Source organism: Lepisma saccharinum, chromosome 1 (genome assembly GCF_977018435.1).
Source record: "Lepisma saccharinum chromosome 1, izLepSacc3.1, whole genome shotgun sequence".
Taxonomy (NCBI): domain Eukaryota; kingdom Metazoa; phylum Arthropoda; class Insecta; order Zygentoma; family Lepismatidae; genus Lepisma; species Lepisma saccharinum.
In genome coordinates this window covers 141,718,439-141,730,026 of record NC_139229.1, presented here as the reverse complement: position 1 = coordinate 141,730,026, position 11,588 = coordinate 141,718,439, and the positions used below count along the sequence as shown (strand labels likewise).

The 11,588-nt window shown below is 36.2% G+C and overlaps 1 protein-coding gene across 1 annotated transcript in view; it reads right to left on the bottom strand.

Moving 5' to 3' along the window:
- Positions 1-1,164: 1,164 nt before the first annotated feature.
- LOC146001902 (uncharacterized) overlaps positions 1,165-11,588 on the bottom strand; it is a 95,643-nt gene continuing 85,219 nt past the window's right edge. Inside the window, exons 5-7 of the mRNA XM_083139626.1 lie at positions 7,676-7,871; positions 6,713-6,925; positions 1,165-3,238 (exon numbers count right to left, since the gene is read on the bottom strand). Of these exons, the coding sequence (XP_082995752.1) occupies positions 3,150-3,238; positions 6,713-6,925; positions 7,676-7,871 (498 nt within the window). The 3' untranslated portion in view covers positions 1,165-3,149. The remainder of the gene's footprint in view (positions 3,239-6,712; positions 6,926-7,675; positions 7,872-11,588) is intronic.

Here is an 11,588-nt window from a genome sequence, read left to right as displayed (position 1 = left end):
AAATGATGTGATTGTTCCAAATATGTGCTTATTTAGTACTTTTTACATATAAAATGTTTCTGAATTTGGAATATGTTTTTATTTTTTAACTTAAGGCAAGCAACCTAATCACACTAACTGAGCGTTGTAAGTGTTAGACTCTGACTTGGGCACCACGGAAAAATCTTGAAACACTAAGGGTGCCGTGAAACGAAAAAGTTTGGGAACCGCTGTTTAACGTATTCTATTATTTGTTTCTCAATCTCTATGCATATTTCTATCGAACCATATCTAGCATCTCGATATTCATTGCTCACAAATTTCTTTATTTTTACTATTTTTTAGTTTTAACTTGTGTGAAAATTACGTTATTATGCCAAGAAATTTTAATGCAGAATGAACAATAGTGCTTTAAAACTTTTCTAACCAGACAATAATTAAATACAAAGATTCATATAAAACATGTATTTTAAAGACACTACATGATGTAGACATCATTGTAATTAAAATGGACACACACAAGAGTAAAGTCAATACATGTGTCTGGTCATCTTGCAAGTAACGAAATTCTGTTATTTTCTCAGTCCTGAAACTTTATTTTTCCCCATTCAAGTGATGTTATCCTTTGCTCCTCACTTGTCATAAGTGATTGGGTGTCAATCCTGAAAGGTGGGACATATAGTTCACTTTTTCTTGGTAGACAAGGCTTACCATTAAAAGCTGTAGTGCAGGGGCGGCAAAAAGTGGGAGGCAACTGTTCCCCGCCTCCCCTTAATTGACACCACTGTATATAGTTGCCAGTGTAATGTTTGTACACTTGTGGTTGCAGATGACAGTGAGCCAGCCTTATCTTCCTTATGTGTGGCTGTCCCTGATTACTGCAATTCTGAAACAACTGATGATATTCACAAATTATTGATCAATTGAATGTAATTATAATGTCAAAGAAATGAAATCATTCTAACTGATATTGATAGATCTGCGACAAGGTTTAATACATTTGACTGCACTAGAGCACTACAGAAAATATTCTTGACCTCTTTTCATCCCATTCATTGCAAAATTATACCACAATTTGACGGATGATGCTCAGGTTCTTTTGTCAATTTTTTGTCAATTTCCAACTAGGAAACTCTGATTATAAATTATTTGTTCGTTCCAAGTAGTTAAACACAGGTATAATATTTCAATCTTTATTTACAAAAACTGTATACCATAATATGAAACAACTCATATTATTAATTTTTACATAGGGTTATCTTGCAACTTCTTAATGATGCAGAAACACAATCAATTTGAACATTGACAAATAAAAAAGTACAGTACAGTATGTCTTGGAACACTTCATATTTCTGTTGAACTTCCTCATTTGTTTGTAAACTCAATGATTTCATTAGTAAATTGCATATCACCAAGTCTCTAAGAAATGATAGATTGTAGATATGATGGTGCATTATTGAAATTTCATTCATATAATAATTTCTTCTCAAGATAAAAGTTCTCACTCAGTCATTCATTGATTTGTTTTCCAATATTTTTATTTTTAATTGCACAAAATGCCATACCTAAAAGGACATTGCTTTTGTACTGAATGAAGTTCCAGTGGTGTGTAAATATTTCAACTTCACTATACATACATTTAGAAGAGAATTGCTTTAAGTTACTTTCAATAAACTTTATTTGATTTCATATTCTTCACAATTCTATTTTTAATTTTTAATTTGTCGAACAGAGAAATAAATCTCAGGACATGATTTTTTTTACTACAATTAATTTTAAAATTGCCAACCTGTGAAAAGTGTTAAGCTACGTAGTGCTGATAAAAATTACTTGTAGCCCATATAACTAGGAAAGAGTTTATTAGTTGTTGCAAATGTTAAATTTATTTTGAATGTTAAATATATGTACACATGTTTCAGCAAACCTTACTTGTACACTCACAAAATTAATTGTAGAAAAATTGAGATAATTACAAATTTGCAAGTGCAACATGACTTTATCATTGAAAATTCAAACTTCATTGTATCTCATGTTACAGTTCAATCATTGAATTATTACAAATATTGTGGGGAAATGAGGTATATGCTATTCCTTTCATTTTTTATAATAATTTGTTGCTTTTTTATTTATTTTTTATGACTTGCATGATCTTGAGAGCATAATTTCTAAGGAAGATGTGACAAACATTAATGACCTAAATATACAATTTTTCTAAATCAGCAGGTTGAAGTGGAATATAAAATACTGGCTTTCATAGCTACAACTCATATAAATCAACGGCACTTATTTTACAGTTAACCTAACTTTGTTTTAGCTTTTATACATAATTGGTCAACTACGCTATTAATATTTTCTGTTATTCTGTTGTTCTTTAATTTCTGTATTGTAAATAAATTAACCTTGTACACACACACATACCACTTCAAAGTACTGTTTCTGTTACATTGCAAGCTGACTGACTACCCCATTCACATCACTAACATCCATTGCACAATTTTTTAGCCACCATGCTTAAAGGACTAACAAGGAAACCAGGCAACCTGTTAGTTGTGAAGTTAACAAACCTGCGCACTAAAATTTAGTATCCTTTTAGGATCTCGGACCAAAGGATTTCTGCATTCAAGTCTGTGTGTTAATCATTGTCTTGAACTATATCTTGTTAAAGATCTATGTTGCATTTATGTAATGGTATCGTATTGGCATCACATCAATTTCTGAAGAAAAGTAAAGTAACTTTTAATACATTACTTTTTACAGTAATTTCTCCAGGTATAAATTTCTATTATAGTGTGAAAAGATTCAAATCCTGAAATTGAGAGACAAGAGGCATGCATCTAAAATTAAGAGTAAAGATGTGAATGGGTTACGCTGATCTTTTTAAAACATTTTTCTTTCTTACTTTGAGTTGATTGTGTCTGAATTGTTTTACATTTAATATAATAGTACAAATTGAAGTATCCAAAGGCATTCACACTTCCAGAGGATATTATATATGTTGTAGTTGCGCAGCAACACACTTTTCTTAAAATTTGAAGTGCAGGATGCACAACAAAGGCAAACGCATGCTCATGAAGAAACTGCATGTGCCTTTACGATAGCACCTATAGTACATTTGTACAGGCTTGTTGTTGCTCACACGATCATCACATTCTTATTATAGAATGTTTAAATTATGCTAGTGAGTCCAAGACATGTATGACGCCATTTGTAGCTGGTATGTTTGAAGACACAACACTGGCAGAATTCACCTTCACCTGATCTGTAATGTAGAAACACCATAGTTATTTGTGATTATCAGTAAAACGATGATAAAAAAATTTAGCAGAAAGTGTATGTTAAGGAAAAGCTTATAAATAAACTGTCAGCATGAATTGGAGATTGGTTTCCAAAAATGCACTTCATTCTAGGAAGAGAAAGTTACACAAACACACAGTAACTAAAATATTATCAAAAAGAAAATAAGCAAATCCATCCATGATGTTGACAACCTCCCTCCCCCTGCTAATTTTGATACTAAATTTACCATTACCTTACCTAAAATCGTTCTGACATCCCCATAATAAAAGTCTGATAAACTCATACACATGATATGAGTTGTCATTCATTTCAAAATAAAATATATCAAGATAACAACAACTTAGCTATCTTTCCTTTTTGAAATTTACATGAAAGAAACATTTATCGACTTATTTCTCATTATCCTGTTGAAGTCAAGTCAAAAATAGAAAAAGTATGATAGAAGCAAACAAAAGTTGTTCCAACACTGTGTACTGAGTGTTTCTCATAGATATTTTCTACTTTTTGAGTGCCATTTCTTATACACCAAGTAATAATTATGATTTTTTTGCATAAATTATTTATAAGCAGGCATAAGTGTATATTAAGTGGAATCGCGCATATGCTCTGCCATAATCTGGTTCATACAAAACCGATTTTACACCTGAAGACAAGATATGCTCTCTCAACAACATTCTGAAAGACTACAAAAATATATAGTGCATAAAGATGTGCAATGGATAAAATCGAACTGTATAAAACAGAAAAATGGCACATTCAATTGTGTTTTGAAAAATAATATTAAGTAAAAGGCAATAGTTTTATTACATAGAAACTAATGGAGACTGGATTACATTTCAGACATGTCTATTAGAGTACAACACACATATCTTTGCCGTTGCGTAGATACCAATTTTCGTTTCGTCTCCGTCTCTCGTAGCATCACGTGTTCTACCCTGCTCGTCAACCTTCGCTATTGTTGCCATATTGTCATTCCATTCCTGGACACACTCGCGCAAACATAATTGAAAACAATTGAATAGCGCTCCAACTCGCGGTTCACACCGTTCGGCAGGGACGGTAATGTGGGAATATAGCACGGCGTAGTGGTTGCTTCTTATGCAGTGCATGTTCATTGGCTAGCTAGTAACTAGTGTTGCCAACTGTAATAATGAAGCACTATTTCTGTCACGGAAGGGGAAAGGCAGGTAAAGTGACGGTGAATTTTGTTGGATTGGAAGCACCATATTTTTACTTTATACTAAGTATTTGACTAGTTTGACGTTGTGTGCGAGTGCTTCTGAACTGTAGACAATTTACCGAACACATATCTGTGTTCAATGTTATCTACTGGTTATAATCAGGGCTAGGATTTATAGGTAAATACATACTTTTAGTTTGACGAAATATCGCTGAAATTTTGTGATATCTTTGCGAATAGTAATGTTTGTAGTGATTTCAGGTACATTTTATTGTCAATATTTTTCCATATTTCTAACTTTAATAAATACTAACTTTTACATATTTAAGGAAAATATACTTAATTTTACATATTTCAACAGGTGTAATTCACAAATTGTTCATATTTCATAATTTTGGAATTTTTCAAAATGAATAAATTATGTGGCTCCAACAGCATTTCAACTCTTGGCTCCGGCACGTGTTCTTGTAGAAATTGCATAGAGGAGGGTGTCATTTTTGCTGCTTAATGCGATGCATATTGTTTTCTGTGTTAAAATTGCCTTGCTTTGATGGGTGACAAAGTTCATAGCAGGGCCGGCGGAAGAGGAGGGCGAACCGTGCCACCGCCCAGGGCGGCAAAATTTGAAGAGAAGAAAAAATAAGCCTATTGAAAACTGTGGTCGAGCGAGATATTATTTTGCGCTTAATAGTATTGAAATAGCATAAGAAGTCTCATTATTTATTTTATATTTTGATGTTTTACTTAGGAATATATTGATTTTCAATTTCCCGTTGCTGCGTAATGACGGGGGGGGGGGGTCGAAATGGAGCGGCATCTGCCACCACCGCCCAGGGAGGCAAAATGACTAGCGCCTGCCCTGGTTCATAGCAAAAGAAAAAGCCGCGCAGCTTATCGTCTAGTGGCAGTATATGTACTTGTTATTGTTGTGGAAGCCGGCATCGTTTGTAAATGTACAACAAAGGCAACCGACTGTCGCCGATCACAGAGAGGAAATAATAATACTGCTTGAGGAGGAGTGTTGTGGTCCAATTGTCGCGGTTTAACACGTTGGCATGTTATTATCTGCGGTTGCAGTTCCGTACCAGTGTATACGGGTTTTGGGAGTGAACAGTTATTACGCACCAGTGCATTAATGCAATGAAAAATAATATTTTTTTTTATTTTGTTTGAAATCACTCAAATAAGGAATCGTATGAAGAAGTCTTCTTTGCAGCATTTTTGGTAATTTTACGTATGTGTTAGTTCATATTTTGCGAATTTTTAGTCCATATGTATGTAGCTACATACAAAGCCACTTGTTAGTACATATTAATCCTAGTCCTGGTATAATGCATGACGTTTAAAACGCAACGTTAGATAGACCTGAATTCTCTAATTTTCTTGTTGTACGTAACAGCTGTGCATCGGCGCACTGCTGCGATTTTTCTATCTGCTCCATTAGCAACACTGCTTCTTGAGTTGTGTCGCGCATCGCACGGCAGAAATATCTGTGTTGGACTCTAACACCAAAATTGCAGGAGCAGATCATTTTATTGCATATGTGCACTACATATAGTGAACCTGCTTGCTTCCACGTATATTCATTTCTTATTTTTGTTACTATTACTGTTCAAATGAATTCTTTAATTTGAATTTTTGTTTTAAGTCCTCTTTATGCATGTATAGGCTAATTGGGACTGGACCTACGGTTCAAAGTGCGATATGAACCACTGTTCCTGCACCGGGTATCAAACCTGGGACTCCTTGATTGCAAGAACATCACCACTACAACATAGGGGAAGCCCTACTGTTGAGATGAAAACGGGGTGTGTGGAAGGGAGTGCTGACCTGAATACAAGGTATGTGCAGGCACCTTCTTGCACGCCACCTGACACCACTTACATATATACTGCAGCTGCATTAAGAAGTAGAAAAAGTATTCTGTCGGTAAACCAAGTTTTTCATATTTATGGAAATTGCATTGGTGTTTGGATTCTATTATATCTAATTAATATATAAAAATATATATATAATATATAAGATTTTTTTGCGGTAAACCTGGTCAAATTATTCGGAATATGCCACTGTGTTGGTAAATTGTTTGCACATGATATTAAAATGAAGTAAAAGTTAGGAGAGTAAAGATTATCACAAGCGAAGGACAGGCATCAAAAGTGCCAAATTTTGTGCAGTGGCACTAAAATCTATTGTCGCCCCAGGTGAGAAATCTGTGGCTGTAGCTCTGGTACCTTAATAAGTTCTATATGTTCTTACCTTTGCTTCGGAATAGCCTTAGCTTCTCTCCTCCCATGCTGTCCTTTATTTGGTAGTATTTCATACCGGAACTGAAGAGGCTTCCTGGCAGAACGTGCTTCAGAACCATGGACTGCAGCTGTTCCCTGTTGTTTAAAAGCCTCTCCAACTGTTGGTCTGTGAATTCCGAGAATGCTCTGTTTGTAGGTGCAAAGACTGTGTACGTCTTTGATCCTGAAATGGTAAACGTTGCCACTATTAATTGTCATAACTTGGTCAGGTTTCATTATTTTTTTTAAACAGAACTTAAGTAGGGGTGTATACTGAAAGAGACCGAGTTGGTTTTACCCTCAGAAACTATCAGTCTTCTTCCAAATTTCGTAGCTAGTGGCGTGTGTAGCAACAAGCAAGCCCCAATCCATGCTGACGATGCTCATTGTTAGAACTGAACCTAATGCAAATGAGATGCAAACCTGAAAGAGTTTATTTCTTCAGGACTTTTCCCGGATCGTTATGTAACATATTAGTAGTGCAGAAGAAACCTTTACGTAAAGATTTTGTCTCCCCTGTGTACATGATATTTGAAGTATTACAAATTATAGTTCAATTAGCCAGAATTTATCCTTGACTCAGAAATTTCTGTATTTCCACATAATAAAAATATTAATAACGAATTTTACAGTAATACTCCCTCACACACCCACTTCTAGCTTTAACGATGCCACATACCCCAGCAGCCCCTCCTCATGTCCTGAAACAATTGAATTTTCCTCACCATGAGGACTACATATTCGACACTAGAGTCAGTGCTTTAAAGGCAGAGCTACAAAATATATGTCTGTACGTACATACATAATTGTGATTTTTAACTCCCTCTACTATGAGTAACTACTTCAGTATTTCGAAAGCTGACTCTTGAAGTCGGGTGCAGCCAACAATCTTGGAGAATAAACAAAAAATGTTACCAGTTCTTAATTTCCTTACCTGAAAGCCTATCTGCCAAACCTGCTCTTCTTACAGCTCGAATGAATTTTGTAAACCTATGCCCTCTATCAGATTGCAGTGTTTGAATGAGGTTTCCAACTGGCAAGGGAAAGAGAACCTTGTCCATTCCATGAGCTATTCCCTGTGGAATTATGATGTCAGACTTCTGAATTTCTGCACCATTGATTGTTACAATCTGCAATTCAAAATCAAATGTGAGAACTGAACAATTATCGGGTACATAAATATTATTCACATATAATCAGTATGCTATTGAAGAGAGCCCTATCAGACCTAAGCAGTCCAAAAATTTCCATGCATTGCATTTACAAAAGTTAATTCGCAGGACTTGAGGACAAAGGAAGACGTATTTGGTCCATTTTTTTTGTCAGTCTCAATAAAGCTATTACTTACACAATCCTAATTTGTTCAAATTTCTTCTCATTCATGGCAGGGGACAATGGCTCGCGATACACAATTATAATGCAACTTGTAGAGTTTCGTAGAGGCAGTACAACTGTTGTAGTATTTAAATGAGGTAAGAGGGAAACCCACTGGAAAACGTTACTAATGACAGGGTTTGAACCTGCGATCTCCTGAAAACTTCACCATTCATCTATATTCTAAACTAAAAACTAAACTCTGTTGCACAACGAGCTGTTGTGAGGCATACCCAGCTCTCAACAAACGCCCAAACTAAATACTAAGACGGCCCTCCTAACCTAGCAATTCCACTTAGGTCTAAATTCATATGTAGTTAGGTTACAAGGGCCAGGTCTAGAGTTCTTAACATTTAGTTTTAGCGTTTGTTACAAGCTAGGTGTGCCCCGCAACAGCCTTTTGAGAGCAAATGCCTAAAAAGTTGCTTTCCTTGGAGGACGCACATCAAGTTTCATCGTCCCTGTTTTCTGGCTTTTGAGACCGGTGCCCCTACTTTGTTTCAAGCAGCTCCAGAATTGTCCTCACAATGCTGGGTCAACATCGGAATTCTTACGAGTTGCTTGGTCACCAAGCAACAGATTAAAAAAGAGATAATAATATATAAAATGATGGGCCAAGAAATTTCGTATTTTTGTGTTTCCATACAGCTCCATATTTCTATTTATTTATAAAGGAAAGTTGAGTCTTAAAGAAAGGGTTTGACACCCACGAATCCATCTGTGTACGCCACTGATATTTTCATTAAAATATTCATGTCTATAAGCGCCATCTTTATGGGGAAAGAGAAAATATTTTTTAAAAAAGAAATCAGTTCTACAGTAGGTTTTTGTTTATTTTCTCTTAAGTAATGAAGACCTTTTAACATTTCATTTGCACATTAAGATTTATTATAAAATATATTTTCTCTTCAGCGAAATATTCAAGCTAAGTATCCTTGCGTTAGGGGAAAATTTTTCCTGTGACATAGCAACACTGTTCAATGTTATCACCGCTAGAGGGTGCAGTGGCTAGTCAGCTGTGTCACTTTGACGTTTCTGTGATAAGCAGAAATGAAGTTGGGCTACATGAGACCGGGAGCGGGAGGTAAGTTTGAGTTGTTCGTTAATAGTAGTGTAGATCAACACTGGTCGTATCCTTTGCTGTTATGAGAGAGAAAATCACCAAGACTTGTTGTTGTCAAGAACAACAACAAGTATTTAATTACGATGCACGAGTGAACATCTTTTCACAACTGTATGGAATTCTTTTTAACGACCTCAGTGGACCGAGGCTCAAATGCCAGATTTTCGGCTGGCTGGTTTAACGTCGTATATTTGCACCATTATGCTAACCAACCGCGATGGGGTAGGCGAGAGGTCATTCAAAAATGTAAGAAATGAGACAATATTTGGATTGACTGAGTTGGAACTTACGGGTGCCGGTGACCCTTTGTACACCCGCGAGAAAGTGGAAACATATTCATTGTGAAAATTGTTATTTGTGAACTTATTTTTCTCTCTAAGCTCGCGGTGATACGTTGTAGCGAAGTAATGGATGCTTTTATGTAGTACCACTTATCTCATAATGTCGTTGCTGGTAGTAAATTTACGTTTTTCTTAGGTTTAATACTGTTAGAATTTTCACATGATTTTTGGATCAATGTGTGTCCATACAAAGTTTTATTTTTTAAAAAAATGCATAGAAACAAATTACTTGCCGAATATTTGCTGTTATTTGTCTACTGGCGGGGCGGAAATCTATCGGCTCCTACAACTTCGAGACGGTATTTTCTAATTTGATTATTTCACGTCACTGTTCTACCTCTTGGGTAAATTGCGACGATGAGGAAGGAAATAGTGATGGCACGAACATGATATAGCCATGGCTGACCAGGATCCGAACTAGTAGCACGTTGCACTCATGCATTGGGAATCCATTCGAGGAGGGGGGGGGGGATCTGAAAAAGTGGGTTGAAGGGAAGCATCATCGGACTGTGCAAAAATGCCATGTTTAGCTGCTTTTAAAAAAACTAAAATTAGTCTGTTAAATTAAAATTAAACTCCATGGCGCAAGAGCTCTTTTGAGTTCCAAGAACTGCCAGGTGTTGTTTTTTTTCATTTGGTGACGTGTGGCCAGTACGTTAGTCCCGTCTAGATTCGAGACCGTGTTTCGGTACCTAATTGCTTTCAAATAGCCAGAGTGGCTACTCACCGGGAATTATCAGGGAATTCTGCATGAATTTTTCTCCGTAGACGTGAAAAATGGCAACTTTTATTAATCCAAATCCCATTGAATTTACACATATTTATAAATGCCCTGAGGCAAGTTTTTAACAGTTTAGCGCTCTCTATTTGTATCGTTGAAGGAAATGAAAGCTGCGTGGAAAATAAAACATAATTATATCTCAATCCGTTTACTTTGTTAGTGTCCTTTCCATAACAATTAATCAGACAGACGGAAGATTATTGTAAGATAAGATATCTTGAAGTTGATTAGTTAAATTTGAGTTTGAAAGTCTTATACATTTAACAGTTTTTCGTAGATTAGTATATCTCGTAGCATTTGTGACTTGTGTTTGTAGATGCATTTTGAGCCTGAGTATGTGAAATGAGTACGGCAAATGTAAACTCTGCACCTTCAATTAAATATTTTAAATTGTACGTTAATTGAATTAGAATTTTTAGATACATTGGAATCTCGCACACCCTTTATATTGTTAATATATTTATGTGTGTTGGTGGGGTGGTGGCAAAAAATGCTAAAGTTTCCCGTGCATATGCACCGTACCATGAGGCACATGTAGGGGATGTGGGGTTAGAGCTCCACACATTCTCGATCTCGGCCATTTTGAAGGTGATGTGATCAGCATCACGCTCCGGCCACCTTTACTCCCCCCAGTACCCATTGATTTGGCGTTGGGTGAGCTCCAGAGCCGCTTGTGTGCTGGTGGTGAAAGGTGGTAATACGTAAAGTTCAAATTGAGAAAACACCTGCTTTTATCCTTGAATTCTTGGAAAGTTCGCCTTGAAAACCGGGAATTATGCTTGAATTTTATCATGGTCTTAGAGTGGCTACTCTGATAGTTCCCCAATTACCCTGAAGATGCTGAGTCGCCACAGAAATTTAGGAGCTTCCTCCAGGTGTCGAACCTGGGACCTCTCGCACCAAAGATAGAGCGCTAACCATTTGAGTACGTGGCATCTCTGTTTTATTCAGTGCCATCAAATATTCAGTTTTACACACACAACTGAGTTTATTTTTAAGAGATCCGATCAAAAATGTGTATAAAATTTGTTATCCCACGTCGTCATTCTTCAAGTGCACAATTAGATGCTAAAAAAGACTCGGGCCTCCCCGATAGTGGTGGTCAACGCGGTCGCCTTGCAATAAAAGGCGTCGAATTCGATCTGGTGTAAACCATGCACATGATATCCCTAGCTTGAACGCCATTACGTACATTTACATATTCGGGCAGTTGTCATACTCCTGATTC